The 21,896-nt window shown below is 34.1% G+C and overlaps 2 protein-coding genes across 8 annotated transcripts; both read right to left on the reverse strand.

Moving 5' to 3' along the window:
- Positions 1 to 4,873: 4,873 nt before the first annotated feature.
- LOC116205762 (protein GID8 homolog) lies at positions 4,874 to 7,640 on the reverse strand. 5 transcript variants are annotated; one of them, XM_031538425.1, is made up of 7 exons: positions 7,437 to 7,640; positions 7,149 to 7,338; positions 6,502 to 6,661; positions 6,299 to 6,405; positions 5,827 to 5,958; positions 5,496 to 5,652; positions 4,874 to 5,255 (listed from the first exon to the last, which is right to left on the reverse strand). In XM_031538425.1, the coding sequence occupies exons 2-7, from the start codon at positions 7,197 to 7,199 to the stop codon at positions 5,134 to 5,136; spliced, it is 729 nt and encodes a 242-aa protein (XP_031394285.1). In that variant the 5' UTR covers positions 7,200 to 7,338; positions 7,437 to 7,640; the 3' UTR covers positions 4,874 to 5,133. The 5 variants fall into 5 exon arrangements, with proteins under 5 accessions (XP_031394285.1, XP_031394282.1, XP_031394283.1 ...); XM_031538422.1 differs by having other exon boundaries at positions 6,502 to 6,676; XM_031538423.1 differs by having other exon boundaries at positions 6,299 to 6,402; positions 6,502 to 6,676; positions 7,149 to 7,335; positions 7,437 to 7,636.
- An 11,016-nt stretch (positions 7,641 to 18,656) lies between these two features.
- On the reverse strand, positions 18,657 to 20,343 carry LOC116202841. 3 transcript variants are annotated; one of them, XM_031534469.1, is made up of 3 exons: positions 19,602 to 20,329; positions 19,069 to 19,192; positions 18,657 to 18,980 (listed from the first exon to the last, which is right to left on the reverse strand). In XM_031534469.1, exons 1-3 carry the CDS (start codon positions 19,854 to 19,856, stop codon positions 18,955 to 18,957), a joined length of 405 nt encoding a protein of 134 aa, XP_031390329.1. In that variant the 5' UTR covers positions 19,857 to 20,329; the 3' UTR covers positions 18,657 to 18,954. The 3 variants fall into 3 exon arrangements, 2 of the variants coding, with proteins under 2 accessions (XP_031390329.1, XP_031390328.1); XR_004156158.1 differs by having other exon boundaries at positions 18,657 to 19,237; positions 19,602 to 20,343; XM_031534468.1 differs by having other exon boundaries at positions 18,657 to 19,192; positions 19,602 to 20,326.
- Positions 20,344 to 21,896: the final 1,553 nt, after the last annotated feature.

The raw sequence follows: 21,896 nt of genomic DNA on the forward strand, positions 1-21,896 counted from the left end.
ATAGGTCAACCCGGTTCGAACTAAATTAATTGGGGCTTGTTGGGTTTCCGAATACCATGGTACATACTGAAGAAAAAGTAAAACTAAATTTCTAAGAGTTAGAAATCAAGGATTGATTGGGAATTCAAAATAATATTCTAAGAGGTTTTTTTTCCCATCAGGTTCCAATAATTGTCTTATACTCATTAACTAGTGTCTTTGGCCCATGCGTTGCATGAGTTTCTTTTCATATATCTTTAAATCATTATTTCTTATAATTATTTATATTATGAAAAACCGATTTCAAATTAAAAGTAATAATTATTAATTTTAAGTTTCAAATAATAATCTTTAATATTTTTGTTAAAAATGAGAGTATATTAGTCATTTTAATAATAGTTTGAAACTAATTGTTTCAATTAATATGCATCATATATTTAAGTTAATTGAAAATATAGATATGTCATATATATTAAGTTAAGTGATTGAAATAAAAGTTTGTTTCGTCCTTTTTATTTAAAGAGTACTTATGATATTCTTACTTTTAAGTTTTTTTTTTGTTCTATTTATGAGCTTATGTTCATAGTATTGTCATAAGTTTTTCTATAGGGCATATTTTGTTATGAAAATCCTACACATGATCAATTAAGTTTTTGTAGTGTTTATATCATCTACATCGTATATCTTTGTTTTGACACATTTAAACATTATTTCTTATTATAATTATTTTGATATTTGAAACACAATAAAGTACTTTTACTTATCAATTCAAGTTTCATCAAATAGTAGAAATGCCAATCAATTTATTCTTTCCTTTTTTTATTTTGCAATTTTTTCATTTCTGTGGAATGATTGTCACATGCCGGCATGCAAATAAATAAATAAATATATATATATATATATATATATATATTATTAATACAAATATATGTTGTTTGTTTGTTTAAGACTTCACTTGTTTGTTGTATCTTAAAAATTATTATATCATTATTATATTTATTTTATTTAGAATAATATTTTATTTACTGCAATATTTAATTTATGAAATTTAGTTTTTTTTTACGTAACATTTATCACGGGCATTTATTATGGACGTAGTTTGTTTTACTATATTTTTTATTTAGTAAAATATTTTATTTACTATAATATTTTATTTATGAAATTTAGTTTTTTACAATATTGGGAATATTTATTTCAGGCATTTATTACATGCATAGTCTATTTTACTCTATATACTAGTGTTCAATCCCGTGCATTGCAAATGGTTTTGATTCATAATTTTATTATTTTAATGAAAATTTTAATTCTTAAGAACAATACGAATTTAGAAATATTAATGTCAAATTTCAAATAATAAATTCTAATATAATATGAAAAATTTAAATGATTCAGTTATAAATTTTTAAAATAACATTTAATGATATTATTACTTCCGAAGTCAATTTTTTTGGCTGAAATTTTTTCTTTCTGTGAACATAAGTTCATAGAGTTACTGTTTGCAAATGATTATTTTAGAAATCCAGTGTAAAAGTTGATTTAATTATTATAAAATAAGATTATGTTAATTAGAGACAATTTCGCAGCTATTGTTTTGATTTATTGTGAATTGATCATTTATTTATTGCATATATCTAGTTTGCACAATACTAATTGTTTTGAACATGTTTTTCAAAGTAGCTTTCTTCGATGTTGATATTTTCCAAACGTTGAACTTTTATTTCTTACATATGACCATAAATTAGAATTAGTGACTTGTAATAATCTATTTATACATGCTCAATTTATTACTTTGAATAGAATGAAAATAATATTTAAATCAATTTTCATATTTAATTGTTTTCTTAATATATTACTTTGATAATAAATTTTATAATAATTCTCGCATTTTTTTAAAAGGATTTAATGAGCTATTGAGGAGCATTTATTGATCTCAAGTTAGTTTTACATAATGTATAGATATATATATGATTAGCTTGTAAGTAAATAGAAAGGGCAATCGCCTGCTCGGACTGTCGATGAGAGTAGTTAGGTCGGGGGCTTTAAGTCTAGAAAAACCAAACTGTTTTACAAAAATGGGAAAAGGGAAAAAACGAATATAGAGGTGCTCTTTATGGAAAATAGATTTTTTTTTTGCTGGGTAGAAAATAGAAAAATATGAAGTGTAAATAATAAGTTTCCCACTTCTTAATTTCTGTTCATGGAAAAAAAAAAGATTTGCCATAAAAACATAAAAATAAAAATAAAATGTAAAAACTAATAAATTTTCTTTCCATTTGTACCACATGATATTCAAAAGTGTAATGGGTCCCGATTAATTTAGTTTAAACTGAGTAAGCTCTTAAGGGGTAAAGTTTTCATAATCGTGGATAATATTTCTTTTTGTCCATAATTTTGGATTTTATTTTACTTATAGAAAAATCATCCAAACTGGGGGCAAAAAGAAAAAAGTCGAGGAGTAAGGGCTGAAAAATGGGACAAAAGGGTGCCAACTGCTACCAAGGAATAATGAAAGAAAGCAAAAGGGCTTTCTAGGAGAATCCAAAAGGGAAGAGAAAAAGAGAGTGAGTGCCTTGCCAGAGGACCACTTCTCCAATTTCACGATATTGCACCCATAAATTAATGTTCAAAAATATATTCATTCCTTGATAGCCACTATTTATCAGGAAAAAAAAAGAATATGAACAAAGATAATTGTCAATCACTATGGTACCTTCGATATCATTATATTATATGATATAACATTAAAAAAAAAAACCGAAGGAAACATGTAAATTTGACTAGATACAAACGATTTTCTCCACATTTTTTGCCAAACTTGTTTAATTCCAAATTTTGATAGGATGCACATAAACAAATACGTGTATATATATATATATATATATTTATGTATATATTTCATCCCAAATTTTGATAGGAACGTATCTTCAGAAAATGCCTTCTGTTGGAATCGGAGACAAATCAGCTTGTATCCCGAAAAAAGTGAACTTTGAATTGACGTTTCATTGTTATAGCTTTTTCTCTTACCCTTTTTTATATAGTTTTTTTAACCTTCTTTTCTGATCCCCCCATCAATTTGTTGCCCCCAGACCAGACCTCCTTGGGCATTGGATCCTCCAATTTCATTATTTATTTTTTCAGTTCATTTAAAAGTCCATGAAATATTTGAAGATATATTTTGCAGTTTTTAATTAAGGGAAACACTCACTTGTCTACCAAAAAGAGTAGAAAAGAAATAAAGATAAGTAGTAGCTTGCTTTCTTCCTTTCTCTTGTTTCAATTGTGTTAAAGCATGTTGCTAAAGTCGAATATCGGCTCAGCAGTACATTCCGTATAAGCCGTAAGCGTTGCACACTGAAATGAGTTCGTCAAGGATTACCAAAGAAGTTGATAAAAGTTCATATGATTGAACCCAGGAGCAAATGGAAAATTGAGGTGATCTAAAATTAAATCAAATAACTGAGATTAGCGAATTATCTAAATACAATATTCAAAATAATTTGATAGTAAGACTTACTCTAACTTTTGTTTTTCTTTTCTTTTGATGAAAGTACGAAAAATAAAACCATAAAGCAAAATTAAGTTAAGAATTTATCTCAGTGACCAGTAAAATTAAATGGTAATGCACGAAGCGCATTGAGTACGAATGCAAACAAAAGATTTTTCTTGGGGAAAAAGATAAGCACATGAAAAATAAAGAATATAGGGAATTGGATAAGTAAAAGGAAATGGGAATCCGTAAGCAGCAGGAGAAGGAGAAAGGGGGCGAAAGAATATGGGATTCGTTATTGTGATAGCGATTCGACAGATTCCTCAATTTTCATCCCAAAACAAAAAGAAAAAAAATCTCTCTTTCTTATGGGTTAAAAAAAAAATCTCTCTCTCTCTCTCCCTAGTCTCTATCGGCCTTTTTCTCACTTTTTTGTTTTTGGTAATTACCCCTCTCTCTCTCTACAAGAGAAGAGAAGGGGGAGAGAGAATTTGAGCATCCCGATGTCGCAGACAGAACCAAAAAGCACTATTCATCAGAAATGGTGGACTCTGCAGAAAGACAACTGACCTGTTGAAGCCCCCCTTCTTCTTCGCCTGTACCCTTCTTCTCCTTCTGATCTCGTCTTTGATTGATTGAACCTCTCCTGGCCGAGGCCTGCCTTCCCTTTATAAACATCCCCCTCAGAGCATTCATTCGTTCTTCACTCTCAAGATATATATCAACCAGTTCAAGTTGAATGAGAGAAATGGGCTTGATTGGTAGCTGGGAATGGATCAACAGGTACAGCAAGAAGCAGGGCAGGAGCCTGGTCCGGAGAATCCGAGCGGCATTGAAGAACGCGATCAAGAACAGCGGAGGGGGCGGGCAGAAGTGTAATTTCAGATACGACCCGTGGAGCTACGCGCTGAACTTCGACGACGGGGCAAGAGTCCTAGCCCGCGAGGGAGGGAATGGAAGTGCTGCTGTTAAGGTCCATGAAGGAGAAGGCAATGGCGGGATTTGGGTTTATGTTCTTTGGGTTGAACCAGAGTGATATATATGTTCCTTTCTCTTGCCTTCTTTTCTTGATTTTTGAGGGCAACTTCGGTTCCATTCCTTCATAGAAAGTAGCTCAATTTTGCTCTGTGTTTGTTTGTGTAGTAGTCTGCTCTTATGAATTCCAATAGGAGATTTTCGTGTTCAAATCCCCACCATTTAACAATATCGAGCTAGTCTATATCAGTGAAGGCAACTGAGGATTTCACTGATCTTGATTCGACACCGACCAATTTACTCTTGATAAAGATGATAAGACTGGCCGATATGTCGAAGTTAAAAATCTAGTCGCTGCAATGTGCAATATCGGCCTTGTACCCGGTCATGCATACCGCGGTTTTAGCCAAACAGCAAGAGGAGAGGGAAAAGTGCTGCGAGAAATGGATCAAATTTTTTATGAAACATATTGTCATTTACACAGATGTGAATGTGAAGGAAACTGAGTGGGAAGTCTTCCACGAAAAGAAAGGGCAATCGGAATCCTCTAAAGTAATGTACATTAAGGAGATGGCCAGTAAAAAGCATCACGTACAGATGTAAATGTATCATCTAAAAGAGCTTAATCGCCAATGAAAATGGAGATGATGAAAGGGAACTGAATCCTTTGAAGGCGGCAAATCACTCGCACCTCATACAGAGGGATCTTCAAGCTTAGCAGTAGATAAGTCGTTTATCCGAGGATAAGCAGCTTTTTTGTCGAGTTGGTTCTGCGCCCAAATCAGCATCTTTAAGAGGCTTGGGAGTTTCGGGTCTGCACTCACAGAAATCATCCCAGTTGAGTTCCTCAAGAATGACTGAACTATTAGTACTGATCACACCAACCCATCAATCGGTTCACTTTCTTAACTGGTCTTTCTAGCTTCAGTCCACATTTTTAAAGTATGGTTATCCTATTCCTGATGCAATACAGTCGGCTCAAATAATACCGGAATAAGTACTTTCACATTGTCATGAGACCCTGGAGAAAATAAAGAGTGTCATATAAATTAACCTTTTTCGTGACTCTGGCTTGTGAGGATGGCGGCATTCACTTCACTAGCTGTCTTCAGGCGCTGGGACATATCAAGAAGCTCACCAACAGGGCAGTTGGAGACATCTTCAAAAGCTAGCAATGCAACGGTCCTCTCCAACTCTTCCAAGAAGCTTTGCTGTGAAGAAAAAAAAAATGTAGGTAATGGCGGTTTTATGACATGCAACTAAAAGAGTTACAACATTAGCAAGAACACAATCTGGCCATGAAATAAACACAACCAAAGGACAACTTGCATGTGAATCTACAGATAGCTATTGGGCATGAAAAGAATGAACAGAATGAGCAATACATTTTCTTCTCCCCTGGGAGCAAGTTCCTCTTGGGCAAACTCCAGAGCCTCTTCTACTTTTCCATTACGAATTAGTTCTATCAATCTTTGCTGTTGAAGATGGAAAAAGAGCTGTGGATTTGTATCCAATATCTGTACAGAAACAATTGAAGAGTAACTCAGAATGATAAGATATGAATGAAGAAATACATTAGAAAAAGTATATAGGGATTACATCTGATTTCCATATGGTGTGTTCATGACAAATCTCATTTATAAATCAATACCAAGATATCTAAAAAGAAGCAATTACAGGACCTGAATTGACTGACTCTTTTTTAAAGTTAAATAAATCTTTTTATATACAAGTAAATCCACAAAAGGGCTTGGTAGTAAATCTAGAATATACATTAACTGACAACCATGAACGAAAATTTAAAATGCAAGAGAAAATTCCAGTAGCATACACGGATATATTAATATGATTCCTCACCTCAGGATTCAAATCATTCACTTTTTCAATGGCATCCTCCACGTTCCCACACTGAACTGCCTTTTTAACAGCCATACGATCCGTAATTGTGGCAAGATCTATATCTGCTGTTTATCAATAAGATAAATACAGGTTTTGACGAAAAAAGTCAATTGTAACAGCACAGAAATACCAGAATGACAGAAAGAAGACACAGAGGATACGTTCTGTGCCAGATTCCATTCGGAACTTCTCTGCAGCCTCGACGTAGCCCTCAGTTACCAAAAAGTTCATGACCAACTTATTCATGTCCTCTTTCCTGATCTTTACATCATTAAGCTTTTTCTCCCACTCTTCCCTTGTAATCACTTTCTTTGACATCGCCTGCAGAAGATCAGTCTTTTCTCAGCGTTATTATAATATCTTACCATGAGATTGAACAGAGCAAATTGCTGGCTCTATAACCCGCCATTCCCTACTCTCTGACAAGAAATTTACCAGTATGAACAAATGAAACACGCCAAGAACGCAACAACAACAAAAAAAAGGATAACTCTACTATACGAACAATCCTGCTGCTACTATAAACTAGATGCAGATAGCTGTGCATACAACGTACAAACAAAGATAACCCCTTTCCAGTCCTATCAATGCTATTCAATCAACGATCCAAGTCCTCACTTCGGGAGGCAGATTAGCATAGGAATACCAAACTTGTATCTCAGCATCTAAACTTCCCATCACAAGACATGAATATCAAATGCAGTAAAAAGCAGATAAACGAGCTACTATCAGAAGAATTGTCCATGGACGATACATCAAGCAGAACCAACTTTATTCTCCATTGGCTATAGATTCAAGAAACAATTACCATTGCTTCAATCTCAGCTAGTTGACGAATGACAATCCAGAACAGTGACATTCAGCGACGGAGACGAAGTGTGGGGGCAAACGGGGACAGTTGACCCCACCGAGATCGCCGGATGTTCCTTACAATCCGTTCCGAAGCGAGGCAGTCTATTCACAAGTCATGGAAGCGATTCCGGAGCATTTGCCTCCTGCTGGGATCATCAGGCAAACGATTGCGAATCGATTCTTCCGCTGATTACTCCCAACAAGAATCTACGAATTGCAAAACCCTACAGTGAAAATTGCTTACCTCGTTCACGTCGGCCGGGCAATAGCACGAGCGGCTGCAGGGGCGGAAGGAGTAGCAGCGGCTGCAGGGGGCGGAAGGAGTAGCAGCGGCTGCAGATCGGAGATCGTCGGAGATTGGGGGGGAGGGGATAGAGGGGAACAGTGGCCGGAGCAACGGAGTCTTGGGATCAGTAATCTACCGAGCAAGCAAGGGTCAGTAGAGAGAGAAACTTCAGGAGATGATGAGGAGTCGGAGAAGAGAGAGAGGGGAAAGCCCACGGAAAATGGGCTGGGCCTAAAGCTCAGAAATAAAGCCCGGCCCACGAATGATGGGTTTCGGTTCGACCCGATTGATCTTCGGTAGACTAGCTCGATTGAATTGGAAATGAATAATCGGAATGCATTGCTGATCAGACCCTTTTGGTATGGCGAGCTCGAAAGATCCTTTCGCTAGAATTCATTTCCTCAACAACAATTAGAATAATTCATCCATGTGATGTATTATAGGTAGGACTGCAATTTAGAACTATTCATAAATAATTCTTCATATAAATAAATAAAAACTGGTCTATCCTCTCCATAGAAGAGTGGACCACTTTTTTATCCTCTCAAGCATTTTTTTTACCTATTAATATAATATTATTTCTTTCTTTATTTAAATTTCCTAATTTTTCCAAATCTCCACCTTGATATTCAAAAATTCAATCAATCTCAGCTAATTTAGTTTGGGTAATGTTGGCACACTAAGGGGTACGACTCGTCCAATCATGAATTTTCTCAATTCACGACACTTGAATTTGTTCCTTTACAATTTGGAGTTCATTCAAGAAAAAATTCATGAAATCACCTTAAAATAATATACATATTTTATATATATATATATATTTTAAATTGACTCGTAATCTTTATTTCAAAGTTTAATATAAGAGTGAAAGTATATCTTCCATATCAGAGTATCAAGAAAAGAATGTGCATCTTTTATACTCAAGAGTTTCTTTTTTCCTTTTATCGTAGGGCCCATTTGGCTCGGGGTCCGGTAATGGAAACGGAAACGGAATGAAGCTGAATGTGACGGAATTGGAAACAGAATGATAAATTTTCATTTTTGTTTGGTTTAATACGGAATCAGAATTCAATTCTATTGTTTCTATTTGGTTCATCGTCTGCGGAATCAAAATCAATTTTCATCATTTCGTAGATACTAGTAATATGTCAAGTGAATAGTGAACAGGTCTTGTTGCGGCTCAATAATTATTCGTGTAAAACATATATAAATTTGAATAAATTATATATTTTAGGTAGTATCTTCAATTTGTTGGGTTTGTTGAATGGACAAGATTTACTCTACTCATAGTTAACTTGTGTTTACTGTTAAGAAATCGTTCTATTTTTTGATTCCCCGCATCATTCGATGGGTCCCCCAGGGAATGGATGATTCCCTCGTATGGAGGAATCGATTCTCCGTACAAAATAAACGTCAACAATTGGAATGATCCATTACGATTCCGATTCCCCTCTAAATTTTCATGAACCAAATGGATCCTTAATATAATACTACTTATTTATTTATTTACATTTTCTAATTTTTTAGTCTCAACTAGAAGTTCAACGGATTTTTACTAATCCAGTTTGAGTAAGGTTGACTGACTAGGGGATTAATCTCTCCCAATCGTGAATTTTTTCCATTCACGATACTCAAATTTGAGCCCTTGTTTAAGAGGAATAACGTTGAATCGTCTGAACTAATCCACATTTCTTAAACATTTCTAATTTTGTTCCCTTACAATGTTGGACTCCTTCAAGAAAATACGTGAAAGGACCCTAAAATAACCTTTTTTAAAAATTAGCCCCTGACTTTATTTTGTGAAATCGATATTAGAGAAGTGAAAGTGCATCATTCATATCAGATTGCACATCAAAAAAAGAATGTGGATCTTTCTTTAACAAAATCAATTAATACAAGATTACAAAACATTAACAGATTTTTTCCTTTTTCTATTAAAATATTATTTATTTATTTTATTGAACTGTTATTTCTATTTTTTAAAAAAAGAATATGTTTTCAAGAAAAAATTCTATGAAATGACCACAAAGTAATACATTTAAAAAAATTGGTTCTCAATTTTAAATTGCCAAATTTTATTATTGAAAAAGTGAAGGTGTATCTTCTATAGCAAAAATTAATTAAATAAATTAAAGTAAAATAGAAGAACAGTAATATGTGCTGCACATGATTTTCGAGAGTCAACATGATTTTTAAGAAAATTAGATAAAGTGTCGACAAAAAAATTGAAATATAAAATTATAATAATGTGGTGAATTATGATATAATTGTCGTGAAATTATTCTCCTTTAGCATCGCCCAGATACATATATCTAGTAACTTTGATTTTATGTTATGCGATTCCTTATGATATGAGAATGCATCACGACACGCCCTTTTTTAAGACCCTCAGTTTCTTATCAATTTACTCTTCGAGTTTCTTTCATTTTAGTATGTCCATTCCTGATAGTCCACATTTTTTGGGATATGCACTGTCTCCCGGTTTAAAGAACCAATAGATTGAATTTATACTCTATATATTTTGAATATCAAGAGTGTCAACACATTCTTCGAGGGTAAGGCATACACTACAATACATTGTATGATATATTAACAAATAAAATTTTCCAATAAATGTATACATATTTCATGACATACTAATCCGAAGACAATAATGCATATATAACTATGATCAAAGTATCTTTAAGATAGCAGCCACTGCCTTGTTTCTTTTCTTATCGCAAAATCAAATCAAAATAATTAGAATAATTTAACACCACGTTTGTTCGACCGGAGAAGATAGAATATAGGAGGAGGATAAATCCTAAGGATTAAAAATATCCTAATAAAATGTTTGGTGCATAGGAAGGTTTATGATTAGGATATCAAGGTGTAATGACATGGGTACCCCAAATTTTTTGAAAATAAATATAATGATATTTTTGAATTAAATTAAAATTTTTAAAAATAAAAAAGAAGCAATAGACATAATAGGGAGGGGCGACGGGGCGAGGGTGCTGGCCACCACCTCATTATTTTGCCCAATTTCTTCTCTCGCACATTGGATTTTTAGTTATGAGTACTTAGCATAATTTTTATTTTGTTGGTTACGACAGAGACACGTGAGTCTAGTTAAATGAAATAAAAATTCTAAAAGCTAATAAATTGATACAAGTAATCTCATAATGAGTATAACCTCTTTGTTACATTGTGAACGTGTGCGCTACTGCGGTAGCTACACCCTCTTTAATATCAGTTAGTACAATTTAAATCCATGTGAGATAATCATGAGAATGCAATAATTTAAAATGTACTTTTACTATTTTGCTCTTATAAGCTACTATTGATGTATCATCCAAACAAGGGGAGCATTCTTCTTCGATTCCGTCATGCACCCTCCCTCTCTTATCTCGTTTTCTCTTTTCTCTTATTAATATGCATTCATATTGACTATAAATAAAATGGGGGAAGGATTGAGATTAGTATGTACCTTATGATGCTCATAAAATATATGAGACATAGTACGTTACTAAACTAGTAGAGTAATAGACACACTTGCAGGATATCATGGGAATTATATCAATGGGAGACATATATGGATCTTGATTGAATCCTGTTTGTGATATATAATTTTACAACTGATGAAAAGCATAGGAATCTAATGTACAGGCGAAAATCTAATATAAAGGCTTGGTAAGAGCCTTGGGACAAGGACAAATGTAGAAAATTTTCATGATGACAAGAGGGAAAAGGAAGTGTGATTTAAGCACAATATAGTTTGACATGAGAATTGCCAGAGAAAGTGTGCTATTTATGGAGAAAATGGAGGTCATCAATACATAATATATAAAAGTTAAAGCGTGAGACATGGGAGCTCCATTGGCTCACCTTCAACTCTCTAAATTTTTTCCATTTTCCGACTAACCCTCAGCTCTCAAATTTATTTCCTTGATATTTTGACCATTTTTAATTTTTGAAAAATTATGGGTCTCAATTATTATCTTTAAAAAAATTTAATATTTCGAGAAGATATATGTCATATTAATTCTATTTATAATTATATATTTAGTTATTAATTATCTTACTAGTTAATGTATTTAATCAATATATAATATACAAAGGTTGAAGTGCGAGATGTGGGAGCTCCATTGGCTCACCTTCAACTCTCTAAATTTTCTCGATTTTCCGACTAATCCTCATCTCTCTAAATTTCCATGATTTTTTGACCATTTTTAATTTTAGGAAAATTATGACTCTCAATTATTATCTTTTAAATTTTTTAATATTTTTAGAAGATATATGTCATATTAATTTCATTTATAGTTATATATTTAGTTTTAATTGTCTTACTATCTAAAGTATTTAATGCAAGAATTTTACTTATTTTCCCATAAATGATAGTTTAATCTTAAATCTTATTTAGACATTGACATTTGTGACCCAATATAATCTTGACATTTACTTCTCTAATCCTCTTAACTGCATGGGATATAACTTTATATATATACTAGCTTTTTTGCCCGTGCTATGCACGGTTATTAGATGGAGTAGTTATTTTTAGATGAATTTTTAAAAATTTTGACATTACTCATTGAAATGTTCATTAAGTTTTATATGTTCTTAAATTGAAATCATTCAGATATTAGTGCATACAATGATAACCGAAAATGAATTATAATACTAAGTATGAATGAAGAAAATGATATTACTTTGAAAACATATTATAATTACTTAAATATCAAATTCTAAAAAATTGTAATAGACCACTTCCATGTATTTTGTAAAGAAAAGAAGTGCAAATCATTTATTGTCATAGATTATTCTTGCAAATTATTGGTTTTGAAAAATTTTAAATAGATTTATCTTTTACTATTTCAAAATTACTCAATATTTAAACAAACTTATTGCGTATCAGTAAAATTTTCTTTTAATTACTAATTATGTCGAAAAGTTTTTTATAGACATGTTATTTTAAGAAATTGTATTTTTTTCTTAAAAAAATTTGAGATTATATTTTTAAAATTAAGAATTTTTTGCTTGCATGTTAAAATTATTAAGTATGTAATGATTTATATGCATTTATTAATTTAATCATGATTATACATATACAATTACAATTGTTTATCTGGACATTTACATTTATAATCTTATACTATATATAAGATTATCATTCTAACCCATTTAATTGACTTAAAATAAGTAATGTCCTTGGTAAATGTATTTAAGTAGTTACACGAGATTTTTAACCTTGTTTCGACTTCTAATTTTTACAATATAAAATTAAAAATACCAGTGGAACAATGAAAGTTTGCGCAATTATTACTAAAGTGTATTTAACTAATTGAGATTTTTAATTTCAATTCCAATTATAATTTTTACAAATGATGTGAAAGAAAAACTCAATGGACAAATAAAATGCTTTTGCTATTATTTAACAATAATATCGAGTAGAACTATTGCACTTAATTGAACGCTTGAAATAACAATTTAGGAAGCACTACAACACTTAATTCTTAAGAATAAAATTAAAGAGTGCGATTTCCAGTGCCCTGCATGCTTTGAAATTAAATCAGTGAAATGTTTTTGGTCATATATGAAGTTGTGGAGCCATGCATCTTTGTTACATGAGTCATGTGGTGATGCAAAGGAGATGACAGGCTATGGCAACCATTGATGATGAATTTCTCTGTGGTAATTCTTTTGCCGCAAAACATAAAATTTTATTCACCGGTGTTAATTTCGATAGAAGCGTTTAGAATACTATTGCTTCACTCATTCTCTGCTAAATATGAATTCATCAAACTATATCTATTGAGATGTCTGAAGAAAGAAATCAAAATATGTTTTCTTTTGAAAATTTTCAAGTATTATTATTTACTGCTATAGTTTTCTCAATTTTCTAATACATAGAAATTAGTTTTAGTTTGAATTATTTTGTAATATCCATATAATCCATGCTACTGTTAATATTACATGCTCAATTACTGGAATTTAACCATTGTCTATACGTATTATAATTTTAATTTCCAATACATTTTTCATGGATGAATTAATCTTCCATCATAGTCTGACCGAAGTTCCATGTGTAACATACATCTGTATAAGTTAGTAACCTATTGTATGATAGTTAAATTTGATCCAGAAAGTACAAAACTTAAAAGAAAAAAAGAGGTTTTACCTTATCGCACAAAAAATAAAAATAATGAAGAATAGTGAAAGAAAAATAACAACAAATAATGTGAGAAAATTAAAATAATAATTTATTTGCTATCAGGAAAAATCATAAATATAGAAATTAAAGATCATGTCGTTTTTGTATAGGTAGAAGTTGGATATTGCTAATTAGCCTTCACACAGATCATGTGAGAAAGACGAAGAAATACTTGACATGATATATATATAGCATGATTTGAGAAAACTAACTATAAATAATCATTTTCTTATGGTAGAGGTGCATCTATATTTTATTCGGGTTTACTTTCTTAATTATGGTTGATGATAATTACAAGACTGGGGCCATTTCCACTCTCTATTTGACTAATACACCATATTTGTTATTTGTTGTACAAAATTACCCCTAATACTGTATTTATGGCTCTAATAAATGTGATTAGACCCCCTAATCAGTCTCTCAATCATCTTTTTCTTTCTTAATTTGGGCACAGATTTTACCATTTGCAAACTCCTATATTTTGTTGATAAAAAATTGCTAAATTATTAACATTATTGTATGTTAAATCATTGTATAATAGATATAAGAAAATCTTAAAGATTTCAAATCTCCTATATCTAGAGCTAGACTGATGTTTTAAAAAATCTCAATGCCAAATTAAAGAAGGAGCCAATCATCTTTAACGTACGTGGAGTAGACAATATCATTAGCGTTATCGATCCACTATTCTCATTCATCAGAAGATCTTTTTAAGATTAAACAAGTAATCCTTGCACAGGCTTTTTTTTTTATGAAAGTCAGTCAAATTATGTATTATTGCACCTAAAATAAGTTTAACTTAATATAAAAAAATTATTATTTTATGATTTTTTTTAGATGCAACCATGGACTGGAAGTCTGAAATGATCGAACACCAATTGTCTTTGTGCATATTTTGACATGAAGAAGTAACATATTTAATATTCCGCAAACTACCTCTAAACAATATCTAAAAGGAGGAACGAATTGTAAGAGAGTGCCATGTAGGACGAAAGTATGTTATGGTTAAATAATTTTTGGAGTCACCAACAATAATAATACGGAAAATGGCACAATACTGTAATGCCACTTCGCTTAAAGAATTCTAAAATCTTCAAATTATGGAAGTTCAGAAGATTTAAATCGATGGAAGTTCAAAGTTCCTAATTCTTGGAAGTACAAAATCCCAATCTAATGGAAGTCCGGAAGTCGTAACTGTCATGGAATTTTAAGAGTCCTATAGGTTTCGCTCTCTTAATTTTTTTTTTTTTGAAATTGTCAACTTGTCCATTGCTGCTCGACAACCTAGGACACCGCACGAAAATGGATTTAGTTCGATTTGTTGACATCCTTAAGTAATGCTATTATGATATGTTATCTTGATTTTGTAAATTGTGGATAATAACGAGAAAGGGGTGCTGTGCATGGTGCACGGCCTAGCCCAGGTTCTTTTTAAATGTGAAATGCTTCTTCATATCCTAACTTCTATTTAAAATCTATCGCAACTGTTTATGTAACATAAAAGGCTGAACACATCTAGAAAATAATTGGATGTCTAAAGTATATCCTTAGCAAAAAAATAAAATTAAAAAAAAAACAATTATACATCTATAACTAATATAACAGCATGGAGCTCAACAGGTTATTTCAATTCCAAAGGTTCGTCTCGAACCACTGTCACTGTTCGGAGTTATCCCAAACCAAAAAACTACCAAAATATGCTATGGTAATCTTAGAACTCTTGAATTTGCAGAGATAGTGTTTTTTTCTCAAAAGATTTACTGCTCACATCGTCATCAACACTTGAAATTGTTGTCGTTGGGGTTTCAGGCATTCGACTCATTTATGGAATCGATGAGAACCGTGCCTCGGTGTTTCGATACGCAGCTCAAGAAGATAGTTATAGGCACTTTTCCTAAGACCTCCGAGAAGTTTTCAACAATCAAGGCTTTGCTCCGTCTCAAACATATGGTGCTTCCTAGGGGATTGAATTGTTGAATAGTGTCAGTACCCAAAAAGAGAAACTCAGTCACATAGCTGTAGGATCTTGGTTCTGGTTCGCTCGAGAGTGGAAATAACTCAGATGTCAAACTTGATTATGATCTATAGCTTTCTCAGGATATATTATCTGAAGTTTGTATCCTACCTCTTCTAATTTCTGATTATTGAAAAATGGCATAGTATAGTTGAACATGTCGGCTGTGTAAATTAGTAATAATCCTAGTAAAAGGAATTAGAGGTAAAATCTCATGAAAAATTTGGGAACAAAGATGGTCCAAAATGCCCAACAAAGGACGAATGCAGCTGACTGCCATCTCCACTCCGCACTTCCGGCTATCAACAGAAGTTCCAGTTTTGTATCAATCAGCAGAAGTTTCTGTTTTTTTTATCGATCACACTATATAGACATAACCATGATGATGGTTGCCTTTCAATATAATCCACCCTATGGTTCGCTCAAGTGGGCTCCTGGTAGTAACTAAGAAACGCTTAGCAGGCCCTGGCCGACGACGTGCCAGAAGGTGACGCACGGAGTTTGTAAGCGGATATTTTATATAAACTAGTTTAGGAACGTGATTAATGGGCTTTCTTTCTTTATGTTAATTACCCAAAAAAATTTACGAAAAAACAACAGCGCCTTCCTACCATAAAAAAAAAAAAAAAGCGCCTAAAATTTCCCTCTATCTTTTAATATTATTTCAAAATTTCCCTCTCTGTTATTTCTTAAGGGCTGTCTTCCAAGATGGAGCTACACACTTGATCGAGTTACAGCAATCGGTACTGATCTGGTCTTTCTTTCTTTCTTTCTCTCTGTCTATGATAGCTATTTCATTTCAGCTTCTCCCGCTTATAGCTAGAGATAAACAACTATCGATTCTTGCCGTCTATAATGCCCGATTAGGGATACGGGAACTAGATGCTGAGGAGTGATATCGATCAATTAATTTTCGAGACCATCATTTTCCTTTTCTGGTAACAATTCACAATATAATTGATTAACAGAGGATTGTATGTGTCCTAGAATTACTCGGATATATTCTAGGCTATGCGGTTAAGGTACGAGATGATGGCTAATTTGTTATCTATACGTATAAACATTTTCAGGCCGTTACTGTGCCTTATTTTTCCCCCCTTTAATTTGGGATTGCTTTGAATAAAGATCGAATTGCTGTTAATTAATTGGAAGATGAAGAATACCACTGCTGATATTGATGTAAATTATTTATAGGAAGATATATAGAATATTTTTGCTTTAATTAGAGAAGAGAACGATTGTATTGATGTATGGATAATCGGCTTTGGTTGCCTTGAAGTTGCCGGGGAAGATGTATGGAGGGTCTAACCATGAAAAGCAATATTCAATAATTCTCTGAATGTACTAGTAGAAAAACAGTGGCTTAGGGACAAACAAAGACGGATGTGATTCTGTCTTTCGACAGGAGTCGACCCGGGAAGATATTCACCAAGTATGCAGTAGATCTACTGCCTACGTTAGCTAGCTAAACAGATCCTTACATTAAGAGATAATAGCTTTCTTTCACCGAGTAATCACTTATTGACGTTATCCTGCTTACATGACACTTTTGAAATGCTAGGTGGAAAATCGTTTACTCAATGGATGCAAGTTCCATGTTGCACCAAGCTAAATCAAACACACCGCATAGGAGACGGGAAGTCAATTGGTTCTCTTATTTACCTTTCGAGATCATTGTGCATATCCTGTCTTTCCTCCCACTGGAGGATGCTGTGAGAACGAGCATGTTGTCGACTATGTGGAAGCACCTGTGGGCTTTTGTCCCTGATCTGAGCATTACAGAAGACAAGTTTCTCTGAGAGGTCACTCTTTCTGGACTTTGTGGGAAGAGCCCTTGCTCTTCGTGGCGAATCTTCACAAAGAGCACTCTCTCTCATGTGAAGATGTGTCTCTTATCATGAACTGGATCAATACTGCATTGAGATGCAATGTGCAGGATCCTGGGCTGGACCTCCGCAGTTCTGGAAGTCCTTATCTGTTGGATTTCCCGATATTCAGGAGTGAAGCTCTGAAAAAGTTTCGAACAGGGTCGTCCTGTATCCTTATATTTCCGTCTTCAGATTATCTCCCGAACCTCAAGGTCTTGTCTCTTTGTGAGGTTATGTTTGTGGATGAGGATTCTGTACAAAGGTTGTTCTGCGGTCCATCTCTTGAGTCATCATCCATCAAGCGATGCAAGTGGAGGAAACTCACCAGCGTACACATTTCCGCCCCCAAGTTCCAACAATTGTCTATTGATGATTATGCAGATGAAGAGCACTACGGTGAAAAGTTTTTCATATCAAGATGTTTCTGCATATGACCGTCGCGAATACACATCAATGAAGCCTCCCTCAAGTCCTTCCTTTACAAGGGCGAGTTCGTCAATGAATATTGCATATTGGGCAGCAACTTGCAGCTGGTTGAGGCAGAATTTCATGTGTTCCATCCGTATGATCTAGATACAGATATAGTTGTCTCTCATGGGTATCAGCTTTTATTAGTTGTCCGTAACGTGAAAGTCTTGATTCTATCCTCGTGGGATGAGGCTCTTCAGTAATATGACCGACTATGACCATAGAAGGGGACATAGATTCTTCGGCTTTTAGGGTGCTTCTAATGATACTTAGAATATCTCCTCACCTAAGAAGGCTTATCCTTACAGATGTAATATGCATATTCTTATAAAAGTGTCCTTTCCAAAGCATTTGATTTATATGCTCTAAGTAATCTCCTTATAAACTGTTGAGTTCTGCTGACTTTAGGGATTTGACCACTATTCGCAAAACGGAGGAGATGGATGGTCCTTGGACCCGGTGCCTTCGCGCTTCGTGACAGGGCTCACAGAGATGTCGGTCTGCTTACGCTCTAAAGAGAATCTCGAAAAAGACCTTTCCATTTTAAGGCAATTGCCTGAGAGTGCAACTGCTTTGGAGAAAATGGAAATCTGCTATGCAAGGATTTTGTGGATACTAAGTAATAGAGGAAATAATGATTTCAAATCCTAGTTTTCCTTGTATAGGCACTGTATTATAATCATGTAATTATTTTTTTTCATATACACGTCATGTAAAGATCTATATCATTCAATACACCTCAAATGATAAGTTGAGGTTTCAGCTAAAATCCTCTAACTTTTGATGGTATCAGAGCTTACGGCCGAGTAATCTATACAGTCGACCTTGATCAGTCTAATCTATCTATTCTACTTCAACCCTCAACCTTCCCAATTGAAACTACATGTTCTGAAAGGACATCATGAGCCCCTTACTCGAGACCTATGGTCTCCTTCCCTACGCTAAAGGTCGAGTACCCGAACCTAGCAAGATAATCAAAGGATCATATGGCAGTATCTCACAAAACCTAGAGAAAATGCAGTGGGTATCCTGAGACGAATTTCCACTCACCTGCATTATGCTTGCGAGGACTGAAGAAATCAGTTTCACCATTCTCTTCGCCAAGACATCCCGCGAGGCTTGGCACTCTCTGGAAACCGCATTCCTCGGGCAGACAGCAGCCCAAGAAGATATCCTGGAACAACAATGGCGTGACCTCCGCAAGGGCTTACAATCAATGCTGTGATTTATCAATAATGTCAAGAAGAAAGTTCTCAATTTTGCACAAATTGGGAAACCTAAGACTCCCGCAGAGGTAAACCATCGTCTACACTGACTTAGGACCTCAATGGGAGCCTCTTATCTTAGCCAAATCAGACACAATGGTAATGATGAGCAGGGGCAGAGCCAATGTATTGGTAGGGGCAATTGCCGCCCTGAACTTTGAATTTTTTAAAATTTTACTCTAAAAGTATGTTTATTTATGAGTTTTTCCGTTTAAAATTAGTATTTTGCTCCCCGAAAAAAATTATTTAGGTACTACATTTTTGTCCCCTGGATGAAAATCTTGGCTCCACCCCTGACGATGAGTATCATAAGCTCACCTCACTCCTCATGGGAGACACGATGAACATCGATCCTATGCTGTTGTACACGAGCAAACACAGCAGCAACAGTCGGCTCCCTTGCTTCTCTCTCTGGAATTCTCGGACCACCTCCCATCGAAGTCCATTATGCTGATGGTCACGGAAAGAACGGAGATCGCGGCAAAGGGAAGAACAAAGGGAAGGCAAGGAAACGGAGTGAACGGCGGTGGCAATGGCTACCGTGGTCATGGCGGTGGTTTCTACGGTGGCCATGGCGGCTACGGTTATGGGCAAGGCAGCAACAGCTCTCGGAGCTCTGGCTATGGCAGCGGGAAAGGAACGAGTAACCAGTTCAACGCTAATTTTGGAGGAGAGGGACGGCAGATTGGGTGGAGCGGTCCTGGTCAGAATTTCAACCGGACCCGAGACACGTGAACTCCCCAACCTGGCCCAATCTCAGCCCGGTGCTTTCTATCCTTTTGGATCCTCTCGGCCCAGCCTAATCCAAGCACGATCCAGCCCAGCATCTGCCTACAGCCCAATCCCTTCCTCTGTTTAGTGCCAGAACTGCGACTGAATTCGAATTTCATTGTTCGGCTTCTATTCAGTGCACAACTCTTTCACTATGGATTCTATTCGCATACTTTGGAGAATTATCTCCTAAGGGGTGGTCGTTTTCTGTAGAGAACTAAGGACTTTCTCTTATATTCGATAAATTCTATCGTCCCTATAACATCTATCCTGTAAGCATGCTTCTTGATGGGATGCTCTAACATTATCCAGCATTTCTAGCATAATCTTAACAAGCAAATGTCACACATATATATAGATATCCTATGGAGGTGGAATCGATATGATCTTAGTTGTCTCATGCATACTAACTACTTGCATAACTAGTCCAATTTGGATTTGTCTTCCTTCCACGTTGATGACAGTTCACAGCTTGAGTGTTCAGATTGGATTTCTCTTCTTATCCACTAGGATGCCAACTAAGCATCTTAGATTTCATGTTGAATTTCTTTTGAATTCGCTTGGATAATAACTCGGCATTATTAACGAGTTCAACTTGAAATTATCTTCTCAATGGAGGTGGCAAGACTTCTAGGTTGAGTTATCTTCACCATGAGAAGTAATTATATCCTAATTGCAAATTTCTTTTTGTCAGTAGATACCTATGCCATGGAAATGGCAAACACAGCAGTGCGATTTGCATGGTGCTTAATTTGCTTTTGTCACGGACAGCAATTCGACATGATAAAATGACTTAAAATTTGTTTAAATGCTTTTCAAAATCTCGAAAATTCGTTGATTTTTTTCATCAAGTGTAAGAAAACAATGACTTACTGATTTCAATGTTCGTGGAAAGTAATTCCATTCTTCATGATAGCCAATTCATGAACAAAAAAGGCAAAATGGTTCTTTTTAATAGTTATACCATACGTTGTGCCCATTCTACGCGCGGTTAAAACAAATTTTTAATTATTGATTTATTGATTCTTTAATTAAGGGGTTTACCATAAAGTATTATATAAAATTATTGGTCCTCCACTTGTATCTAAAATTTATCAATAATAAAATAAATAAATAAATTGAATTTATGAAGAAAATGACTAATTAAGGGATTTACCATAAAGTATTATATAAAATTACTTGTATCTAAAATTTATCAATAATAAAATAAATAAATAAATTGAATTTATGAAGAAAATGACTAAATTATTTTAGGCAGGAGAGAAACGGGCAAAATTAGAATTTCAGAAGGAATTGAGAAAGAAAGTGGAGTGTTTGGAGAAAATTGTGGGAAGTTAAGGGTGGTGAGAGGGTGAATTGACGAATTTATCCCCATCGATTGTCCAATCTACTGACTACAATCTTTTCTTTAAAATTATTTGCAATATGCATTTTAGGAAATTGAATCTGAGACAAAAATCTTCCTTCCCTCTTTGGTATTATTAGTATGGATGAGTACAAAGAGAGAAATACTTCGTTGATCCAACCTCGACCTGTGAAGTGAGGAAACACCAACGAAATTGTAACAGATAAAGAAATAAGTGTTAATCATCGAATAATTGCTTTAATTGTTCTTAACTGTGACAATCTTATTGGTTCTTTCTTACCAGAATCACTATGGGTAGGACCATTTAAGATTTTCTCGACTCTAAGTCATTGTAATAGTGGGAAAACCAATAATATTTGAAAAAAAACAAATGCTGATATTATTAAAAATCCCTCACCATAGACAGGCCCTTACTGGTCCCTACTATTATAAACGACGAAGAAAAACTACCGTCTGAATTTCACTACTCTTACAAA

The sequence above is a fragment of the Punica granatum genome, chromosome 4 (genome assembly GCF_007655135.1).
Source record: "Punica granatum isolate Tunisia-2019 chromosome 4, ASM765513v2, whole genome shotgun sequence".
NCBI lineage: Eukaryota > Viridiplantae > Streptophyta > Magnoliopsida > Myrtales > Lythraceae > Punica > Punica granatum.